The sequence below is a fragment of the Saccostrea cucullata genome, unplaced genomic scaffold (genome assembly GCF_032062105.1).
Source record: "Saccostrea cucullata isolate Sc308-1 unplaced genomic scaffold, CSIRO_AGI_Scuc_v1 ctg333, whole genome shotgun sequence".
NCBI classification, from domain to species: Eukaryota; Metazoa; Mollusca; class Bivalvia; order Ostreida; family Ostreidae; genus Saccostrea; species Saccostrea cuccullata.
In genome coordinates, this window is record NW_026930396.1 from 322397 (window position 1) to 347275 (window position 24879).

At 34.0% G+C, this 24879-nt stretch overlaps 2 protein-coding genes across 3 annotated transcripts; both read right to left on the bottom strand.

The window, feature by feature from the left end:
* Positions 1–3838: 3838 nt before the first annotated feature.
* Positions 3839–24316, bottom strand: LOC134228434 (uncharacterized). Of its 2 annotated transcripts, none has more exons than XM_062710093.1 (19): positions 24213–24316; positions 23426–23678; positions 22979–23067; positions 17496–17602; positions 16881–17068; positions 15290–15473; positions 14944–15069; positions 14439–14574; positions 13874–14016; positions 13537–13653; positions 12999–13080; positions 9336–9454; positions 8741–8842; positions 6834–6950; positions 6525–6616; positions 4886–5045; positions 4487–4628; positions 4202–4311; positions 3839–4118 (listed from the first exon to the last, which is right to left on the bottom strand). In XM_062710093.1, the coding sequence occupies exons 2-19, from the start codon at positions 23614–23616 to the stop codon at positions 3864–3866; spliced, it is 2460 nt and encodes an 819-aa protein (XP_062566077.1). In that variant the 5' UTR covers positions 23617–23678; positions 24213–24316; the 3' UTR covers positions 3839–3863. The 2 variants fall into 2 exon arrangements, with proteins under 2 accessions (XP_062566077.1, XP_062566076.1); XM_062710092.1 differs by having other exon boundaries at positions 14439–14568; positions 14938–15069.
* Positions 20077–21209, bottom strand: LOC134228412 (pre-B-cell leukemia transcription factor 2-like). The gene has a single exon (XM_062710062.1). It carries the CDS (start codon positions 21207–21209, stop codon positions 20283–20285), a length of 927 nt encoding a protein of 308 aa, XP_062566046.1. The 3' UTR covers positions 20077–20282.
* Positions 24317–24879: the final 563 nt, after the last annotated feature.

Consider the following 24879-nt stretch of genomic DNA (forward strand, 5'->3'; position numbering starts at 1 on the left):
GTAAAAGGTATGGCCAAAAACCTAAGTTTTTAGTGCGAAAAGTCCTGGAAAAAATAAAGGAATCGGAATTTCCTGGTAATATGCACATCTACATATTGTGTCCTAAATATCTGCAAAGCTTAACGAAATTCTGTGCAGCAGTTTATGAGGAGTTGCGCTGACAAACTGTTCATCTCTATATTCAAGGTATGGCCAAAAACCTAAGTATTTAGTGCGGAAAGTCCCGGAAAAAATAAAGGAATCGGAATTTCCTGGGAATGTGCACATCTACATATTGTGTCCTAAATATCTGCAAAGTTTGACGAAATTCTGTGCAGCGGTTTATGAAGAGTTGCGCTGACAAACTGTTCATCTCTATATAAAAGGTATGGCCAAATGCCTAAGTTAAAAAGTGCGGAAAGTCCCGGAAAAAATAATGGAATCGGAATTTCCTGGTAATATGCACATCTACATATTGTGTCCTAAATATCTGCAAAGTTTGACGAAATTCTGTGCAGCGGTTTATGAGGAGTTGCGCTGACAAAGTGTTCATCTCTATATTCATGGTATGGCCATGTGCCTAAGTTAAAAAGTGCGGAAATTCCCGGAAAAAATAATGGAATCGGAATTTCCTGGTAATATGCATATCTACACATTGTGTCCTAAATATCCGCAAAGTTTGACCATCGGTTTGTGAGGAGTTGCGATGACAAAAAAATAGGACAAACTGACTGACGGACGGGTCAAAAACATTATACCTCCCGCAACTAGTTGCGTGGGGTGTAATTAGACCTTTTACCTTTCATGAACACATGCGACAAAATTACAAAGAGTGAGATGAAAGGTCTAATTTTAATTAGATTGTGGCAAATACAGGTTTCTTTGAGTTGATTAACTACCATATAAGCAGAATTTTTAGTAAGGATTTAATTTTGGCATTATTAGCAAGGGTAGTAAGAGCACTAAAATTGAATTTAGCTGAACATTAATTGTGTTTCAGTTGTAAGAGCTTCTTCAGCGAGTAGTTTAAAATAGCTAAAATTACTTCTTGCTGAAAATAATATACATGTTGTTACAGATTTTAAAGGACAAATCACTAAATTAGCGTCTCACTAAAATTTCACTTCTACGGTATTTTGTTAAGGATACACCAAAGGTTTCCAAAGGGCAAAATTTAATTTGCTTGTAATTCTTTCATTAACAAAGATAACATATTAAAAGTATATATCATTTGAAAGCTTGTTAAATGTACTATTAAATGATTCTAATATAAACTTTCATTTTTATCTTTTTAACAAATTATTAATATTTTAATGTAAATATTAGTGCATTTATATTTTATAAATCAACTTTTTTTGTATTCCACCTTTCAAAGTCAAACTTTTGCCTCAATGTAGATTAAAGATTGAACTTTAAAACTGTATCTCAGATTTTTGATAAATCTTCTTATTCAAAAGTTACATCCATTTGTCTTTCAATGTTACTGATCTATTAGCCAAATTCTACATTTCCCCCAATAAATCGAGAACTGAGCAAGATATCAAAAATCTGAGATACAGTTTTTTGAACACACATTTGAGATGCATTCTGGCCAGTTTTCAGAGAAATTGGTCAATAAATGAGGGAGCTGAATCCTTTGAAATAATACATCAACTGTCTGATCTTACTTTACAGTAGAGGGCAAAAACCCATTACACAACAAAGTCTGCCAAAACTAGAAATATATGACACCTTGGAGATTCAGCTTTGGATACCTGTCACTTATCCATATTTCCTATGCATATTCACAAGAATGGGGGGTTCTATTCTTTATTAAGGTGCTTTTAATGAAGTAAAATAGGTTCAATTCTGAATCAGAAAGATTTCCCGGCAAAATGGCAAAAGCTACGCCCCACCTCCTATTTCACGGTCATTAGTGACCTGTTAGATCTCCTTCCCTAAATCTAGAGTCCCTGTAGTTTAATTACTGATAACCTCTGTGTGGCTAGTGAAGAATTCCCCAAGTGGTCACAGTGATTTATTGCTCCTTTCAGAAGCAGGCAGTTACAGACCAAATCAGAAGCTTCAATAACGGCACATTCACATGTGTTAGTGTTTATGTTTGATTATTGTTAAATAATTAGAAAACCATTTAATAATCAGAAAGAATTTTTCATGCATCATAAAACAGTCATTAGCATTGTTTTCTTAGCCAAAAATCTCAAAATTGACAAAAATCTTGAAAAAAGCCTTTGGTGTATCCTTAAATCCTAGGCCTGATCATTCCATTTCCCTTGGTTTTCAGTTTGTTTTTTGATATTATATAATTAATCCTTTACATGGTGTTTTATACTCAGTTCACTGTAAAGGCCCTTAAATTAGGCCTCTTGTATTATTGTATACATATTTAACCTCAACATCTCTAATATCTTTTTTGAGGTCTCACCAAGTTCAAGATTAAGCTTCCACTGAGTAACATCAAGTGATTATTGAATTTTAAAAAATCAAATACCTTAAATGCTATTATATACTAGTCTTCCTTATTTAAATTTAACAAAATTAACATTTTGAAAGTTTCACACATATTTTATTCATGTAGCAGTATAGCAACTATGGCACACAATTGAAATCAAAAACAAGGAAATTCAACAATTGGTGTACCATGCAGATGTAATTGAAATTTGTCTGAAACACAATGAGAACTAGCATTAGAGGGAATTCAGACCATTCATTTATAATTACAGTGGACCTTCAGATATCCGGACGCCAGATATCCGGATGCTTCAGTATCCGGACGACTTTTCATCGGAATGGATTTTTTAAAATTTATTTTGTCTTGTTTAACTGGTAATTCAGATATCTGGAAACTTCACATATCTGGACAAATTCAAATTGACTATAGGAACCAAAGCGTCCGGATAAATGAGGCTCTACTGTAGTAACAATGGCAACAATGTGACCACTTTAAAACATTTCAAGTCCTCGGGAAAAACATAGATATAAATTTTGAAAAATGGAACACTGAAATGATAAAATTTCCCACAAAATTTTTTTTTCCTATTTTAAAAATTGTATTCATTAAAATTTCAACAATTGCAAAGGCACATGTGCCAAGAAACTGCATAAAAATAATGGAAGCTTTCTGTGAACATGAATGTACATGTATAGTGTATTTTTGTAAGACATTAATGCTTCTGTCAAAATTCCTAAACTGCATGTCTGCACATGTAAATAAATTGATGTAAATATCCAACAAGTACTGAACACAAAATGGTGAAACATTTTAAAATGTAAAAAAAAAAAAAAGAAGAAGAAATCACTATGAGATAAACATAGAAATAATTTTACCTAAAATAAGATCAAAAGAAACTAATAAGTCAATATACACATGTAAAATTGCTTTGCAATTTTAAAATCATATAAAAGAGCAATGTATAATAACATATAAACAACAAACATGTAAAAGAGAGTCTGAATACTTACATGTTCAATTAAAGACATTATTAATACACATTCATATTTTGGATATATAAAACATACATGTACATTTCTATTTTTCAATGTGAACAAATGTTTCACATGTCTCTTTTCTAATCTGAAAAATATGTTATACATATACATGTATATAGCAATTATACAAGTATTTAAATGAAAAAAAATATCAGAAGTGCATTTATACCAATACATAATAGGGCAATCACATTGCCATAGCACTGAATATAAGGACTTTCATTTGACTATCAAATACAAAAGTAAAGCACTGCATACAAAAAATCCAAACTTTGTATTTTTCTTTCGATTTTCCTATGGTATACATGATAATATTAGTGTGATAAATCTACAAATATAATTTGTGAAGGAATGCTCAAGAATAGGGGGGGGGGGAAGGTGGGTATATGTGCATATTACAAGATAATTGTATTTAGACTCTTTAGTGATACTTTTTTATGGCTTGGGTTGCTGCCTTTTGACGGTGATTTCCTCTGCATTTTTTTGGGGGGTGACATTTCTATCTCTTGACTTTCTTCCTCCTTTTGTTCCATTTCCAGGTTCCCCTGAATTCTTGTCAAGATATCACGGAGTACACATGCCCTCAGTTCAGGTGTCCCTATTGGGTCATTAAGGCCCCTGAAGTCCTCCAGAGAAATCCCATGAGAAAGCTAACAGAGAACAGTTTAAAATTAAACACATGTAAAAATTTTCAAATATGAAAACATTTAGCTTCACATAAAATAAAGTTAACCTGTTCAGTGAATGTTGAATCCACCTCCATATTCATTACAAATGGTATAACATGGTGATCATTCCAAGCAAACTTCTTAGCCAGTCTTAAATATTTTACATCTGAATCACCTGTAACAAATCAACAGGCCTAGATTTTATTAACAAACTGAATGATGAACATCTTTTTACTTGATATCATGCATCTCCCAACAAGTTGGACAAAATAAATAAAAGCAACTAAGTTTAAGTTCAATGAATTTGACTTGAATACTTAAAATTGCCAATTCTCCAAAGCAAAACTAACCAATCAGAATCAGGCAAACTTGGACAGCTTTAGAGACAATGAGATCTCTCTCCTGTAGACTATTCCCACAGAAGTAAGTCTGACCAAACGAGATCACCTGGAATGTTCCATCGCTGTTTTGGGGGTAATCCTTACTCACATCCTACAGGAACATACAGAGGAAATGTACTGTATAAAATGATGTAATACAATTATAAAGATTTAGATTAGATACAGTCATACCTCGTTATCTTGAACTTGATGGGATTGAAAAAAAACCTTTGAGAAAACCAAGGATTAGAGATATTGAGGGTAAAATACTTGAAGAATAAGTGATTGGAAATTCAACATCATTTTCATATATACATGGTATTCAAGATATCGAAGTTCAACTGTACATTATTATGTAGGATCACAGACCTCTTTTTCTTGCTCGGGGAGGACATGCCAGACTTGGTGAGGTCTCAGTTTTTGTTGAGTTTCTTCCTGAAATGCATGACTGACCAAGTATTCCACATTGTATCCCCCTCCTGTTACCACGGTGATGTCCTCAAATTCACTTAATACCTTACCAAGCAGTCTATTATGTGAAAAATAGAAATGAAGTAATAAACATAAAACTTGATTATTTATGATAGTCAGTGAATATTAAAGTTTAAAATGTTGAATAAAGGACAATCTTGCCTGACAGAATACAGTAGTGTCAATATTGTACTAGTATAACTTTTTTGCATGCAAGCAAGCAGTCTTAGCAATTATTTGATGTTCTATTTATTTATTATTCTTAAGAAATTGATTTTTATCAGGGTATAAGTTTTATAGATTCTCTCTTTTCATTAAAAAAATTGACATTACGTGAAAGGTTCTGAAAAAACTAGAACTGTCCAAACAGGACAAAATGCCCCCTGCTGGGTTTTTCAGAGGTGCTAAATCATGAATATTTTATGGATCTAAGAGAAGAGAGAAATGCTAAAACATTTTTTAGTGCAAATGTAATTGCTTATTATATTTTTTATAAATGAAACGAAGGCGCAGCCTAATAAAAAAAAATACTCTAAATATACGGACCAGACACGAATTATGAACTTTTTCTGTCATTGACCTTGAACTTGCATAAATGAACTTGGTTCAAAGTCATGACACAACCTCAGGTCATAAGCAATGTTTGTGTGAAGTAGTAGATTCAAGGTTTTCCATAATAAAGATATGTACCAAACATGAATCATACAATTTTTCTTTCAGTGACCTTGAACTTGCACAGATGACCTTGGATCAAGGTCATGACACTTTCTTACGTCATGAGAAATCTTTATGTGTAATAGGAACTTACCAAGTTTTATCCATAAAAAAGATATGGACTAGACACGAATTATGAAATTTTTCTTCCAGTGACCTTGAACTTCCACAAATGACCTTGGGTCAAGGTCATGACACACCCTTAGGTCAAGAGCAATCTTTGTGTGAAATAGGAACCTACCAAGTTTAACCATAAAAAAGATAAAAATGAACCGGACACAAATTATAAAATTTTTCTTCCAGTAACCTTGAACTTCCCCAAATGACCTTGCATCAAGGTCATGACACATGTTTGTGTGAAATGAGAACCTACCATGTTTATCCATAAGAAAGATATGGACCGGACACGAATTATGAAATTTTCTTCCAGTGACCTTGAACTTCCCCAAATGACCTTAAGTCATGGTCATGACACACCCTTAGGTCATGAGCAATCTTTGTATGAAATGAGAACCTACCAAGTTTATCCATAAGAAAGATATGGACCGGACATGAATTATGAAATTTTCTTCCAGTGACCTTAAACTTCCCCAAATGACCTTGGGTCAAGGTCATGACACACCCTTAGGTCATGAGCAATCTTTGTGTGGAGTAATAGATTCTTATGTTCCTCTGTAAGAAAGATATGGACCAGACACATTTGCATAGAAAACTAGACGGACGGACAGACGGACAAGCTGATTCCTATATACCCCCCGAAAACTTCGTTTGCAGGGGGTATAATTGCCCAATGGGCATGCTAAAATTTAAAATGTTCTCATACCTAATTAGATCACTTTTAACATTTTCACAAACTGAAGGACCACATATGTAGATGCAGAGACTGTTCTTGAGGAGTTTCTGTAACTGCTTAACCTACAGAAAATTAAATTACACAATCATGTATCTCAAATCCGACAGACTGGCTCTAATGGATTCTGTACTTGTAAACTGGAATATCATTAAAACTGCACATTGTACATGTACAAAGATATATCAATTATTTTACTCAATAAACAAAATCGTTTTACATGAATAAAACTTTCTGATATTCACTAGTCTTAAATACTGAAGATGAATGTATATAACATACAGCATATGATACCCTGGCTTCTTCAAGTTCTGCATTACTGCTCTGCCTTGCTTTTGGGTCTAGTAGTTTCGTTAGTATTTTGGGCAGGTGCTCCTTATAATTCCTTTTTTCAACACACTGGAAAAAATGTACATACCTAATTAAAACACAAGCATCATGGATCAATGAATGTTAAACAAAGGAATATGACAGAATTCTAACAATGTGTGATTGTGTAACACTGAATCTACCATATGAAAGTTTACAGTTAAAGCTGAACATGACTCGTAAAATAGGCATACGTCATTTTCGATATCATTTTCTCCGATACATCAACATCAGGATATACTCTTCGCATTTCTTACACCTAACTGCTTCATTGTCATGGGTATTGGCATGGTATGGCGACCCATGTTTGTGCTGGTTACTGTAGAAGTACTTTCTTCCCTGGGGTCATAATTCCGCAGAATCTCAATTTTCGTTTAATCCGCGGGTAGAAAATTACACGGATTTCTTAGACTGTCACTTTATGCCTTACATTTATATTAAGTACGCTTGGACAAATTTCCGTGGAAAATTTGTGGCCGCGTACATAGCGTAAATTAATACCACGAGGAAAAAAGTACTTTTACAGTATCTTGCATTAACTCTGTTTACATTTTATTGTGGTTTCGCATATTTGTGTTTGTATATACTGCACTGATCTGTGTAACTGTTGGATCTTTATTATCTTACTTTCCTGCATTGGAAGAGGTACACAGTTATTTTTTGTCGCTACTGAGTATTGTATAGCATACGTCCATGTACACCGGTGACAATTCATTACACTGAACAGTGACTAAGTGACCGGCTCTATTTATAGGGGCCTGCAGATATAGCGAGAGCTAGTCTAAGAACAAATTCTTTTTACAAATCATGTTCAGCTATAAGGACAAAGTTTTTGATAAATTTATGTCAAACTCCGATATCAAGGACCTAGGATAAAAATATTGGTACCTAAGGAATCCCTTCAAGGTCTCCTTAGAAGACATTGTGAAATATAGAAGTCCTACCACTAACCAATCAATAGTTGTGGCTAAGGTTACAAAGCTTAAAAAAATTGGTCAACTCCAAGGACGAATTTGAAAGATCACAAATATCGATACCCAAACAAAAGTATTGTCATAAGAAATACACTTGTGAAAATATGATTCAGATATCAAATCCCTATCAATAACGGTTAAAAAAGTTACAGCTAAGGTTTAATCTTTTTAAAAATACACATGTAGTACTTTAAGGTCATACACCTATGAAATATGTGGCTAAGCCCTTTCAGAAGATATAGCCAAGTTTAAAGGTTTTCAGAGGTAGATTATTGTCTGAGGTCATAAGGCCGAACTTGTTGATATCAAGGTGAAGGTCTTCTCACAAGAAATAAACATTGAATTTTGAAATCTGAAAGCCCTAAAATAAATTATTTGAAGGCTATGGTCACGGTTAAAAATTTTAATAAACTAGGTCAAATTTAAAACAAGGTAAAATATATTGCCAAGTGAATGCCTTGTCAATTTAAATGTCAAAAAAAAAAATGAAACCTTAGCAAAAATTGTTCAAAAGTAATGGCAAAAGTTAAAGTTGGATAAAATATTGCAAAAGTGGGTCAAAAGTTTCACAAGAAATGTACATATGAAATATGTATAGCTCTCACCAATCAAAAGTTATGGATATGTTAAAGTTTTTGTCAACCAAACAATATATGTCCAGGAATCTTCAATTACTGGAGTCAAAATATGTTCTGATTCTAGGAATACCAGGTAATTTACATTTGAATAGTTTGGCAAAACACTGAACTCATTACAATTTAGATGCACAAAGTGTCTCAGATTGTGCCATTAAGGGAAAAACATTACTGTTCAACATTAACAATCTTGTGATTTTTGAACACCTACATTATAAGTGTTAGACTGGAGCATCATCTCTAGCCAGCTGGGGATCTGTGTATCCTCAGTCAGAAAGGGCACCACCTTCTTCCTCTGCTCACAGTAGTACAGCTGAAACATTATAAAGCATGGATATAGAACATTCTCAATAACAGGGTTGAAACATTATGAATCATGTTTACAGAGCACTCTCAATAACTGAAACATTGTAAATCATGTTTACAGAATGCTCTCTATGATAGGACCCCAAATAATGTTTACAGATTGTGAATACTCTCAAGGATAGGATAGGATAAGGATATACTTATAAATCATGTTTACAGAACACTCTAAAAGGATTGAAACATTTCAAGTCATGTTTTACATAACACTCACATACATGTAGATAGGGCTAAAACATTATTTATAATCATATCAAAAACTCTCAAAGATCACTACTCAAACCATGACATATGCATTATTTTTTTCTGACAAAATCATTGGATATCACTAAGATTGTGTTTTTTTTTTCTTTTCACAATTCTAATTTTAAGTTCTGATAGTTTTAACACAGTAGACATTGTATAGCTTGTACCCAATGGCATACTGCCCTTGGTTCTGTTACCTGTTGCTGACAAGTCTTGGAGTGGATGAAGTCAGATGACAACACAACAATAACAACTCCAGCATCATCGGCTTTCTCCTGGAAACTCTCTCTGACCCCATCACCTATATCACTGTATTCTAACAAACAGAAAAATTAGGTCATTTTACCAAAAAAACTTTTACAAATATCTAGTACATATTGTTATCTTTGAGGCAAATACTATTTATGCATATGCATCTACTAGTAGTAAGTATTATTGAAACAAGAGGCCCATGGGCCACATCGCTCACCTGAGCACTGTGGCTAGGAAAAAGTAGAAATTGGATTATTATTGAAAAGTTTAAATCCAAAAGTAGTCCCATGACCAATCGTGGCTTTGCTATTCTTGAAAAGAAGATTTTTAAAGAATTTTCCTATATATTTCTATGTAAAACTTTGGTTGGCCATTTTGGCCGCGCCCTACCCCTGGGGGTCATGATTTGAACAAAACTTTAATCTACACTACCGTAGGATGCTTCCATATAAGTATGATCAATTATGGCTTTGTTATTCTTGAGAAGAAGATTTTTAAAGAATTTTCCTATATATTTCTATGTAAAACTTTGGTTGGCCATTTTGGCCACGCCTACCCCCAGGGGTCATGATTTGAACAAAACTTTAATCTACACTACCGTAGGATGCTTCCATATAAGTTTCATCTTTCCTGGCACAGTGGTTCTTGAGAAGAAGATTTTTAAAGAATTTTCCTATATATTTCTATGTAAAACTTTGGTCGGCCATTGTGGCCCCGCCTTACCCCCGGGGGTCATGATTTGAACAAATTTGAATCTACACTACCTGAGGATGCTTCCATATAAATATGATCAATCGTGGCTTTGTTATTCTTGAGAAGAAGATTTTTAAAGAATTTTTCCTATATATTTCTATGTAAAACTTTGGTCGGCCATTGTGGCCCCGCCCTACCCCTGGGGGTCATGATTTGAACAAATTTGAATCTACACTACCTGAGAATGCTTCCATATAAGTTTCATCCTTCCTGGCACAGTGGTTCTTGAGAAGAAGATTTTTAAAACATGCTACAAAATTTTTATTAATTCCCAATTATCTCCCCTTCATTTGAACAAAATTGAATCCCCTTCACCCAAGGATGCTTTGTGGCAAGTTTGGTTGAAATTGGCCCAGCGGTTCTTGAGAAGAAGTCGAAAATGTGAAAAGTTTACAGACAGACAGACAGACGGACTACAGACAAAATGTGATCAGAAAAGCTCACTTGAGCCTTCAGCTCAGGTGAGCTAAAAATACATGTAGTTAATAAAAAATTACAAAGCCAAAGAGTTTGTATGTGCATTTACATGTATATACAGATATCCATGTACATAAAAATTGATCAGAAAAGCACACTTTAGCCTCTGCCTCAAGTCGATGCACATGGTTTTTACCTACACACAGTGTATAGTAAAGAGTAGTGTTGGCAACGAGTACCCGGTTAACCGTCGAACGCTGCGAGTATCGGTTAGTAAAACTGCTATTCGGTTACTCGGATAAATATACTTTTTTCATATTTCATAATATAGAATACGTTTAACATAATTTTTATGTCTTTTGGAAATTTAAATTGACACACTTCTCTAATTTAATTACCGTTAGGCTTGCTCTAGTGGTTCACAAATAGGATCGATTTGTTTTGTTTTGTTTAATTGGTGGCAATAATTGCCTGGGGGGTTGGGGGGGGGTACTTGATTTGAAAACCTAAGTTATAATTACCTCATTTTAATAGACATGTGATAGAGGAACATAAACATTAACAAGATGCCGCCGCAATTACCAAGAGCGTGGAAATATTGTTAAAGAACTCGAAATCTACCAAATTCAAATTCTGTAAATCGGATTTGTCGTACAAATACCGTATTTGGCCGAGTATAATACGCATTGATGTAAAATACGCACCCCCCTTTTTGTGTCTGGAACTGGGGGAAAAAACGCAGTTCGGATGTATTATACGCAACAGAAAATTTTACCAAACGATGTTCTGAACTTTGAAAATCGCGGTAGTTTGTAACGAAAATCGGCGCGAAGATTAAGTGTCAAAAATTTACAGAACACACATTTTTTTTCAAATGCATTTATATTTTTTTCTTAATCTGCAATTTCCATATCGCAGCAATCTGGAGAAAATTATTTATTCATGAATTTCAACAAAGCACAAGATAATGTTGCGTAAAGGTGTTAACAGAATTTATTTTTTAAGCATACGGTGATTTTGAAATAATAAGTGGCTATATAATTCTTTGGTGAAATAATTTTATATCAACAAGGCATGAGATATTGTTGCAAGTTTAAACAGTTGTCATATTTAATTTTGGTTCGAGGTAATCATGCTGAAAAAAGAAATTGAAACATCAAAGTATTTTAAAAATTAAGTAGACTACGATTTTCCTCTTCTGAATCGTCGCGGATATTTTATTTTCTACAGAGCACGAATAAATGAAAACACTTAAGTTTTAGCTTACTTCATATTTAATCTGTTAAATCTCAATTATTTAAACAAGGGTTCGATAAGTATAAGATAAGGAAAAATTACATTTAACAAGTGTTTAATTGTTAAATGTGTCGTAATCAACACACGCTCACACATACGAAAGATTACAAACCGATCCCCGCTTTTTAACAAAGAAAATAACCAAAACAATTAAGGACAGTGAAAATAATCATCGCTATAACTGTAGAAACATTGCTTTGGAGTCGGTAGACAATTAATTGCCCGGAGGGGTGTAACGGGTGTTGAGAGGTAATTATCAAGTGACAGCGCACGTGTGTCACGACATTGGCTTCCTTTCATTGGGACGTATAGAGGGGTGTTTGTGTTGCAGTGAATTTTCACTGAGTTATTTAAAAACTAAAATAAAAATTTTATTTTATTGTATTTCATTTAAAAATGACTTATTACTTTGTCAGGCAGATAAGGTGCATATGTACTATGATTACGGAAGCACGTGACAAAGGAATGTGTTAACGTCTTAAAATAGCATCGGTAATGGCGGCCTACACGGTGACGATAAACATGGAGCTCAAATTATTTTAACTTGCTTTTTCATGTCATTTTAGTATCAAAATATTATGAAAGTGTTATTTTTAACAAGCATACATTCCAACAATAACTTTCCGAAGTTTAAAAATGACAATAAACAAAAGAAGTTGTATATGTCTCTTGGTAATACTACGGTATGTACGTATGATAGCCGTGTTTCACCTGAAAGAAAAACTTATCAAAATCCCATTGTGATGTAAAATACGCATCCCTTTCTCACAGAAATTTATTTTAAGAAAAAAGTGCGTATTGTATTCCCCCAAATACGGTATTCTAAATTATTTTGGATTGAAACATATTTCGATAACCAGCGACTTGCAGAAGACTCAACAATTTATTTTTTTTTGAGTTTGTATTTGTAAATAAAGTTCATATATATATATCTTACATTTGTTGTTTATTTCTACCAATAATTACAAGGACGAGATTAATAATAAATATGGAAACTATGATATAAAATCATCTGAGTAACCGGGTACTCGATCGGAAGATTAAGTGAGTAACTGGTTAATAAAATTCGATTTGCCAACACTAGTAAAGACGTAATTCTTAATCACATCTTTTACAATATAAAAACTTTAATATAGCTGTACCATTTTTACCTCCTACTTTATCAGTGACTGTGCACCATACTTCAAAACCCAAACTCCTGATGAAATCAGCCAGTTCTATACTCTGTAAATAGTAAAACAAGTGTAAGTGATTGTACAAACTACATCACAGATTACATCAACACAAATACAAAATACATATCGGAACTTAAATTTTTGTTCCATATTAAAGGAAAATGAACAATACACTTCGACATTTTTTATTGGTCATTAGAACATTAGAAAATTATGTAAGCAACTGAATGTATGGGTATTATAATAAAGTTACATGTATGTCAAAACATCGCAATTTTTGTTTATTCTTTTATTTTTTTATTTATAATTAAATTTATTTACAAGAAAAGTGAATGAGACTGGGCAGCAGGCAAATCCTATTTTATGGATACCTAAATGACTGTAAAAAATAATTATCTGTACATTGTAATATCTGGTAGTGATTACTTTAATCTTGCTCCTCCCCCATAAAGGTATGTAATACAATCAATTCATACCAATGAAGTGTATTATACTCCTGACCTACCAGCTGTTGTTGGTTGACATGAACACACACCACAACCAGAGGACAACCATCTCTGTTACACATCGAGGCTTGCTCATTATTCTCCTCAATCAATGTACAGCTTTTAACAACTGTTCTCTATTAAAAAAGTAATAAATCACTTCATAATTTTCAAGCTAAATGTCAATTATTGATTAAAAAAAACCCAATTTTTACTGATAGATCACATTATTAGTGCAGAGTTACCCACCTAACCAGTAAAGTTTTCTGATAAAAATCAATCCATTTTTTATGCTAAATGACATTATTTAATGAAACAATTTTTAACTGACAAGTCAGTTTGTTGGTGCAGAATTACCCTTTTAACCAGTGAAGTTCTCTTCTGTATAGCCTTTTCCTTGGCTTTGTTGAGGTGATCTTTTATTTTACTGGCCACTTCTCGGATATGCCTGTGTTCCCACACTTTGATATCTTTGGCTGAATTGGAGCCCTCTGATATTTCTGTGGATGGATTTTTTAAAAAATCTTAACACATTATCTTATGCATGCATATTGATCAAGATATTCTGATTTTTGAAATGCATTTGCTAAAATCAGTTAAGTATAAAGTAATTTGTATTTTTCCTTCATGTAAAGCTGAAGGGCACAATTGTTGTTGAATTATTCTGCTTAAATGGTGTGTTACAGTAGATTGAGTTCTATGACTGGTTATAAAAAATGCCCATTCTTTGCGGATGCCATACTTGAACTTTTATTGTACAATTCTCACTCTAATTTTAATTAAAATAGGCAGATTTCTCATAGCAAATTTATGCCTTAAAGACTGCCCCACTAAAGAAAAAGCTAATATTTAAATAATTAAAATATCTCAAGTAACCATTTTATCCTTGTGTTTTGATCTATCCTTGTGTTTTGATCTATACCTGCAGTGATTTGTGCCTGCGTTTTCCAGTCAATATATTGCGTAGTGGCAAACTGAATGGCCAGGCACTGCGGTGGCCAACAATCCAGGAAGCTGACAGGCACGATGAACTTCCCCAGAACATCTGCCAGCTTTATCTGTTTAATGGGAGCTAATATATTACTTGTCAAGCTATCAAAGCAAAAAATAGGAAATAAAGTAGAAGTTGATGTCTCATCATACTACATGTAAGTATCTAATTTTACAAATACATGTGTATTTTGAAGTGAGTAAATGGTTTCCACTGAATGACATAACTTAAGACTGAACTTTAAATTCATGGGTATCTCAGTCAACTTTCTTTTACATGAATACTTAATTTTGAAGATCTAAGTTTCATGGTACATAACATCATTAAGAAAGTCATTTCCAGGTATTTTTCAACAATGGAGTAAATCTATGAGGTTAAATATGTTCATCCTCAATCACTTGTATATAAACCAAGATTAATATTCTGTAACACTTGCCTCCCTATTTGTCCATTGAGTTTCTCCATATTTTGGTGTGACAAGAGCAACAAAATATTCACAGTTACTGACAGCATAATTCAGGGAATCTTGCCAGTCTAAACCTGACCGAATCTCATGGACATCCTTAAACAACAAGAAATGTATCATCAACATATATTAATAAAAATAAATTCTGTTGTAAACCATTTAATTCAACTGACTTCAACATGAAAAGAAACATTAATTATACATCATTCAAAATAAAAACCCTTGACATTTTAAAGAATTAAGGTATTTCAACAAACTCCCAAAGTAATACTTTTCATTATTAACTCTTCGAAATTTATTTAACTTTCCATCTCACCAAGTACACAGTGAATCCAAGATGAGATAACTCCTGTTTGAGCCTGAGTGCGTGTTGAGCGGCCTCTGCCCTGACGTAGCTGATGAGGATCTGTTTAACTGACCCCGTCATATCCCCCACGCTGGAATCTGCCGGGGACACTCGCTCCAGATCCTTACTGGACCGGAACGACAGGTGACGCTTCCTAAAGATAGACCATGTAACAGGTTATTAAATTGAGTCTTTCTGTAATTTTTTTCCCAATCCAACAATATGGTCTATATGTTTATAAAAACTGAATTTCATATTTTGTAAGATATATGTACATTGTACAATAAAGCTGCTAGGAGTCGTTGCTATGTCCAAATAATGTGTTGCTGTTTATTGTACTTTCATATGAAAGTAATGAGTGGATTTAAAGAAGAATGTGTATGTTTTTCATCATGTTAAACTAAAAAGAATCTGATGGCCAAGTTTAAAGTCTTTCAAATGAAAGTCAAACTGCAAGTGATAGGACAGATCCTGCTTTAGATGCAGGACTTGTACTGTGGATCCCTAGATGCTTCATTCATGCAAGTCTTGATAGGGAACATTGTTACTTTAGAATGAATGTCAATATGAGATCTGCTCCAAAAAAATCAACCTTGTCGAAAATCTTAAAGCGGTCATCTTTATGAAATTTTCTTGAAGATAATGAAGCATCTGAGACCTGTCTTTGAAAATGAATCAAATGATCCATCATCAATAAAGATTTATCAAAACTGAGTATAGAACTACCATACTTTGAAAGAAAAACTTTCACCTAGTAGGACACCATGTCAATGTCAGCATGGAGGCTGTAATCATATGCTCCCAAGTCTTTGTACAGGTGAGCGAAAAATTGTTTTCTTAAAAAATTTTCATACTTTAAAATTCAAGATTTTGTCTTTAAGACTAAGAATTGCACTACAGATGTACATGTAAGGAGTATATATGATAAGAGCCAATTCTGGCCCCCTAAAAATCAACATTTTAGAATGACATTCAGATATGTTTTAATTGATATTTATTTTGTAGAAGAGATTATATTAGAAATAGTTGTAATATATTTTTCACATATGTATGTACTCACTAGCTGTAAATGACATGAGAAATAATACTATTTTTTCTATCCAACAAAAAAGCCAAAAATATGCCTTTTTCTTGATGTTTTTACTTATGGGAAACATAGAGCGCAGTGTAGAACATGTATTATAATTTTTCTGTCACTAATAAGTATTGGATAGATACATCTTTGGTGAAAATATAAAGCTTGTTCTAGGCTGCGCTCTATATTTTCTGGAAGAAAAACTGCTTGAAAATAAGCCGTTTTATACAAAAAATGCTAAAATGGCGGGAAAACGTGATTTTCATGATGTCATATTTCTAAGATAAGGGTATTTTGATCAAAATGAAAATGACTAATGAAGGTCACATATATAGCTGTACAAACTAAAGCTATAAATAAAGTAAAATTCAGATATTCATTTTAAGGGGCCAATTGAGACACTTATCATATATTACTCTTTGGACCACACATTATTCACTGTTAATCCTCTTCTACTTGTATATAAATGAAAGCAGAAACACTGACCTGTTAATTGTGCAAGCCTTGTACTGAGGAGAGGTTCTGGTTGGTGAGGTCTTGAACCTGATCATGACGTGCCTCTCATTTATCACATCAAGAACAGACAGACTTCCTTCTTGTCTGAGACTGACAGGCCAGCCATGTTGTTCTAAGAACTGGAATCCCTGGAATGACCTATTTCCTTCATCAAGTATCTGGAAGAAAATAATTCAAGATTCCAAATCAAAATCTTAACCAATATTCCAAACATTTTATTGCCATCTTTAGGCCTGACAGAATTTTGCATGAACATACAGATACATTGAAACCTGTCTAATCCAACATGCACTGGGTGACACATTTTGTGTCCTAATGTACCGTTACGGGGTGTCAGCTTAGGTACCTGGTGTAAAATGTCATGAAATTTCATAAAATTGGAAGGAAGTTTTAGTTCAGAATCTAGTGTGGTGGATTGCACAGGAGTCAGATTAGACAGTTTTCACTGTAAAATGGTTTATCTTAAAGAACATCTGCTTGAATCTTCAAGAACAACATCTCTCCTTCAAAGATCCAATTCTGATACTTATACATGTGTTTCACATTTTGTTTAATTCTTTAATTTTAAATAAAGAAAACAATGACCTGATCTTGGATCAAGGATCTCAGATGACTGAGTTTGGACTGTACTGCACACAACACAAAGCCCAGCACCTCTCTATCTGTGTTCTGAATGGCTATTTTATCCTCTTCTGAAAATATTATAAAGATTTTTATGGACAAAACATTGGTAAATCATATGTACAACTTATCATTTTGTACATATGTAGGCTATAATTTCTATCCATAGACATGAATTGGACGTCAATATTTTCAGGATTTTAAAAGTCATACTCATTAGAATTTATTTGTTAATCAAATGCAAGTCATCTCTTACAACATTCAATTCAACCAATTATCATGTATTGGTATATGCACTACCATCTACGAATTCATGCTGAATGTGATAAAGTTTCTGGAACACCAAAAATAAAGGAAAAGAAATTAATTTTCATTGTATGTTTATTGAATATCTAAATCCAGTTACAGTGTATTCCCCATTTTCAAAAGTGAGTTATCTCCCCTCGAAATCGGAACTCTTCTACACAGGCATAACTTCCGCGGACTACGCATTACGATAATCCAACAAAATAGTGATAAACTTACACGCTACATTTAAAAAATTTAAAAGAAGGAAACGGTTTGCGAAAAAAAATTAGATAATCAACGATTTTATAAAGGATCTGTTAGCCCCCCCCCCTTTCTAGATAGCGATAAGAATTAGCCAGGCACGTAGCATCGTCTTTAAAAGTGGGGGGAGGGGGGGGGGGGCAGCCAGAGAAATATTTTTTTTACTTACCTGAAAAATTTTAAAACCAAAAAAAAAAAAAAAAAAAAAAAAACCTTGCCCAAAGTCTAAAAAAGCTACTTATTTCAGTACCAATTTCTTGGCATACAATACTACATTTCCCTTTTATAACTTTACCGTAGTATAAACTGGGGGGGGGGCCTGTCTCTCAAAGAATTTTTTTTAATAATAAAAGTAATGTTCGGAAAAAAGTGGGGGTGGAGCTAGGCGTACAGCATGTACAGAGAACGAATGTGTAAATGGGTTGAACAGTTGAATATGAACCAAGTTGTGGAAATTAAAAATCATTAGAATTATTTATTGTGAATTCAATATAATTACGATCATATATATATATATATGTATATGTTTCTTAACAGATGTACATGTATGTCAGTTACACGATGTTTCATGAGCCTCTCTCTCTCTCTCTCTCTCTCTCTGATATTGTTTTTACACACTTTGCAAAAAGTATAAGTTATAAACATAAATACATACACTGAAAGGATTTTAAAAACAAATATCACTTTACGAAAAGAATGTTGTCTGTATTAACGAGAAATACGCTCGGAAATTATTGTATCAATTTCGTGTTTCTGCTGTCAATTCTCTGATCTAAAACAAAATAAGTGTATTTTACATAAAATTGGAAGGAAGTTTTAGTCGGGAATATATATGCTTAGATCCTACAATAAAACTTTGATTAAATGCAGCTCAGATTTTATACGACATATTAACACGAATTCAGGTCGATGCTATTTTAAAGTCTTTCTTCGTTATATGAGCACATGAGATTAAACTCATTCAGAATTTCATTCAAAGTTTTAATTTATAAAGTGAATCAATTATTTTTCAAATGTAAATTTTAAAACACCGTTAATTCAAATGAAATAGGCCTTCAATTGTCACCAAATGTGTTCGTGTAATAAACTATGTTATGACATACAATCAGCACAACACAAAGACCAACTACTGCTCTATATGCAGCAATTTCAGAGGAAAAAATGTAGATGGACATGTCATCAGTCTCCAAAAAATTCCTAGAAATGCAAAGAAGAAAATATGGCTGCAACAGACTAGGTTAATTCATAAAAACTCTATAACTATACAAAAAATTCTTATATTTGTTCTGCACATTTTGTAAATAATGACGATCCATCTGCAGAACATCCACTACCGAAAATGAAATTTTAGCTTTTGTTTTTTTAAAAAAAAAAAAAGGCTTATTCATATATGTTTCAGCATTTTTTCAGTAATCTGTTTCGTTTTTTATTTTTGTAAGGGGGGGGGGGGGGGGCTCACACAGCGCCTTATTATACTAGTATACAGATTAATAAAATCCAGAAAGAGGCTATGAGTGAGCAATGTTAAATAAATAAATGAGTTAAGATTTCTTTTTATTTACAGTTTGTCATATGCATTATGCACATGTTATCAAGAACGTGAAGTGACTTTCGTTTTAGCGCATGCAATTAAACACAGTTCCCTTATATACTTTTGAAAATGGGGAATATACATTCAATAAATTAGTAAACCAATAAAACAATGCATTAGTAGCACAGTAATACACAAAAAAATATAACAAAACATCAAATTACTTATAGCACTTCTGTATAAAACATAATCAAGTTAATCAACAACTAGTAACATACCAATAGCACTTTTACTTACCCCAAAAACATAGACAACAAAATTATGATCAGGTTATTCATATATTTCTTCAGCCCTAACTCACTTTTGAGCCCTAACTCACTTAAAGTAATCAACACATAATCAACAAGTAGTACCGGATATGTAAAACAGTTAATATCATATTTTTAGGACAATTTACATCAGCACTTCTTTTCAAATATTAGTTTCATCACATCACAAAATAGCACTAACATTAATTGTTAAACCTGGTAACAACAAGGTCACCACGAGCATGGCACACTCTTGATGACACTGGACACAATCACCATAAATATGGCACACTTTTTTGACACTGTACACAAAATGATCACCACATTCATGGAACACTTTTGTTGACACTGGACACAAAACAATCACCAGAAGCACGGCACACTCTTGTTGACCCCTGATGACCTCCTCTTGTTGACCCCTGATGACCTCCGGCTTCTGTTCCTCTTGTTGGAGAACCACTTCTTGACCTGCTCCTCCTTGATCCCTCCTCTCCTGGCCAGCTCCTCGATGACGTCGGACGATGGGTATGGATGGTCAAGGTGACTGTAGTACCACTGCTCCATCAGCTGAACGGACTTCTGGGATAGCGATGGTCTGGTGCGGAGGTTGATCATTTTAGGCTCTGTGGTGGTGGAGGTGATGGCAGTGCTGAATGGTGATGGCTTGGGAACACTCTCCTCCAGGATCTGCAGGCTGTTCTCTACACGGTCCATGATGCGGTGATGGATGATGTTGTAGTGGTGGTTGATGCTCTCCCTGATGTGATGTGGCTGGTTGGAGTTCTGGTGAAGGGCACAGTAGCGGTCTGTCTCCACTTGGGCACTCTGGTACTTGTAGAAAGATGACAAGTCGTTGATCTGTTGAGGATGGTGGTGACGAAGGTTGTTGAATCTCTGCCACAGCTGATGTTCACGATGGGTTATGGACATCTCGGGTTGCACAGACTTGATGAGCACAGATGGTGTGGATGAAACGGCCTCAGAGCGGAAGATGAACTGAAATGCACTGCAGATGTCGTTGGCTGAGATGTTGGCAGGTGAAGGCAGAAGACACTGAAGAGCAAGCTGAAGATCAGATTGAATGGTGTCGGATTTCTCTGGTGTTGGATGTTCAGTGGTGAGAGAATCCAGGCACTCATCAAATCTGGTTTCTGCTGGGCTGATGTCAAGGGATGTCTGGGTGGATGTTGGTGAAGAAGGCAGGTCATCAATGATGGTGGCCTTGATGATGTCTTCCAGGGTGGTTGCAGAGTTGACCTCCAAGGAAGGAGAGGAAGCATTGGCAGCCATGGTGAAGATACACTATACAACACTATCCACACAAATCACAGAATAGAAAACACTTCAGCACTGCAAGACTTCACAATTCACTGAATCACAAAAGCACTTTTTATAAGAAACACAAGATTAACTCACAAATTTTCACGTAACAAATTCACACTTATACAAGGTATTATAAAACACAATTTTTAACACAAATTAAAGCACAAAAACACTTGGTTTTGTATTACTTTGTTGCCTTCTGAATTGAAGAATGGTAAAGACTCAGATCTCTGAACCTATTTATAGCCCAGTAAAATAGGTAAAAAATTAACTTCAAAAACTCAATCTCTCATTGGCTATTTAAGACATAGCTTATGCTCTGATTGGCTAATTAATCAAATCATTTAATAAAGTGGTATCTGATTGGTTGTTTACACCTATAGTTTACCCCTTTTAATTGGAAATTGAATGAGCTTGGATAATCAGTGAAGAGCTTGGTGTGATCACCTTGTAGGGTGAAGATGAAAGTGATAAGCTAACATATGATTGGTGATAATTAATACACAATACCTAACAGATCAAAGAGAAAGACTAAGGCAATTGATTACAATAGACCAATCATTAGATACAAACTACCTTTATACAATGTTGGACACAGGCATCAAAGTGAGTTGTTCACCTCTTATTGGATATTATTGGTAAAATTAATAATTTTGGAAAATTCCAGTTTTTTTTACATGAAAAATGGTCAGCTATAGATTTATCAATTAAAAAGGATGAATTAAACTTCACTTTTATAAAACATTTCATGTTTGTTTATTTTCTGTATGTTAATTTGTTAGATTCATGACTATATATCAATGATTGATGGTGTTGTCAATAAATAAATTGAATTGAAAAACATTTTTATATACAGAAAAAATTGAAGACATTTATATAATTTTTGCTTATGTGTAAATGAAAACATTCAGACTCAACTGACCCTAGAGTAATGGATGGAAATGAAACCTCTATTAAAAGGGACAAAAGTCTTGTCCTTTGACCCATAATTCCAGATGCAGTCCCAGAATCTTGACTACATTTGCTAGCTGATCTGAAATAGCTCTGGCATCAAAAAGCATTTGACATATCTGATTAAGTCAGAATCATAAAACTGAGTATGATAAAACGATTGCAATTAAGTCAATAGGGGTGTGTATAAGTATAAAACTACAGGAAAACATGCAGGAAAACAAACTAGGTGTGAACCAGTCTGATTAAAATCAGATCCTCAATCAGCTCCTTTGTTTTTTTTATTGTCGCTACACGAGGTAGCAACAATAAAAAAACAAAGGAGCGGATCAAGGATCTGATTTTAATCAGATTGGGTGTGAACAAACTGACAGGCTTTGCCTATTGCCCTAACTGTCCCTCCATCTCAGATAAGATCATTAAAATGTTGTAACATTGAATATGTCTAGCAATCATCACTTTCTTCAATCTATATACCGGTACATCCCTCTTCCCATTAATAGCTCAACTGGTTACAATTGTTAATTAACACCCAGACTTTGTGACATTCCCTTCACCTTATCACTCAAACTCAAAAAACATCTAAAAATACTTACCTTTTTTCTACTTCATGATATTTAGAGGAAAATAAAAGTGACTGTATGTAATTATCAATTCGTGAATATGTACATATTATATTGAATTTAATCATGTTAATGTGAATGATTTATTTAATGTTCACCTTTGTTGCATTTTTACATACAATTATTAATTACAAGGAGTACATTTTTTTTTTAAAGGCTTACTTTGATTCCGTTGGACAAGAATAGTTCTCTGATCTGTTAAAACATCTTGAATTTTCAAGTTATTCTCTAGTTCAGCCTTTATACTCCAGCTGTGTGACACAAGAAAATACAGATTATGCACTCAATCATGATCATTTAGTTTTGTTTTATTCAGACGACTGTACACATAATAATTCTATTTAATATTTAAAGTAAATAATAAAAAAAAACACCTGTCACCATAATTGAATGAGAAGCAGTCTTTTTTTGTATCAGACAAAAATAACATTGAACATTTTGTAAAATAAAAATGTTCATATACCTTTACTCTAATGTGACAAGAATCCTTCAGAAAAGAAACTATTTTTGTCAAGTGAAGTGAGCAATCAAAAAACTTTCATAATACATGTATTATTTAAAAAAAAAAAAAAAAAAGAATAACTGGTTATATCATCTAAATTGCTGTACCCTTCTTTTGTGCAGAATTGAAGATTTTCAAAGAAACAAACAAGTTGTCTCCTCATGACATCTCTGAGGCAATCCAGAGTTCCTTCCCCTATCTGTGAGGTGGGGACTTTAACAGCTCCCAAGCACCTGTCATCCTGTCCCAAGTTATCTCCCTTTAGAACCACCCCTAGTAATGTGTAGTCTTTATCCATCACTTTACAGAAGACATCTGGCCCTTCATTGTCTTCATTGGTCCTTCATGAGCTGTCTCAACCTATAAAATTTAACTGCAATCTTAACCAGCCACAAACATTCAAGTAAATTATAATTCTTTAATCTTCATTTCCTTGTTAATTAATATCACATCAGTAACTTAGATTGAATTTTCTAAAAAATATAGTGATTTTCCTGGACCTGCCTGTTGACCATGATGATGATGATGTTTGAATCCAAAATCTATAAAGATGGGGTAACTGTCTTTCAATCAAAAGCTTTATTTGCAACTCAGCATTTGGTACCTGGGTCTTCAAATCTATTGACATGTGAAAGAAAGTACCCATGCAAGTATTTAAGACTGAAGTATCGATACAAGTGTTCGGGTAATCCGAGATTCCTCTAACTCTAACCCCCGCTTTTATATTATGACTTGTGCACAAGTCATAATATAAAAGCGGGGGTTAGAGTCAGAGGAATCTCGGATTAGTGTTCGGGCAACTCCGTTGTCTGGAGTATCTACATTTTCTTTTGAAAAATATCTATTGCTAAACAAAAAAACCAAAAAAAATGTCTTTCAAAAGATCACACATACAAGATATTTGTAACCTAAGCGATTCTATTCTTTCATGTTCTGCAAATATTTATAAACCGAAATATTGAATTTCCCACCTCTACCGGAAATTCTTTCATTTTGTCTGCTCAGGCTGAAACCCCGAAAGACCCCATATATCCAATGTAAGTTCTAAGGGCCACACTTAAATTGTTTTTATTCGGGCAAATAAAATTATCAATCTAAAATTATACATTATATCATTATGGATACTCCTAGCTCCTAAAATGTCATTTTTTCCAAGGGTGCTCATGCGCGGATCTAGAAGGGGTGGGGGTCCGCCGCCCCTGGTTATTAAATGCATTAGCTAAACTAATTTAAAAGTTATCCCGGATTCCTCCTCCAGGAAAGACGACCTAGAAAACATATGAAAAGATCCGCGCCTGGGTGCCTGTGGACATGAAACACCCCCCCCCCCCCCGCCCGGGGGGGGGGGGTCATAATCATCACTCATATAATCCTTTTCCTGTCATACATATGAATATGTTTTTGTCCCCCGCTTTCGCGAAAGCGAGGGGACATTAAATCTCATTCGTCTGTCTGTCTGTCCGTCTGTCCGTCAGTCTGTCAGTCTGTCCGTCACAAAAACTTTAACCTTGCCCATAACTTTTGATTTAGTGGAGCTATGACTTTCATATTTCACAAGTGT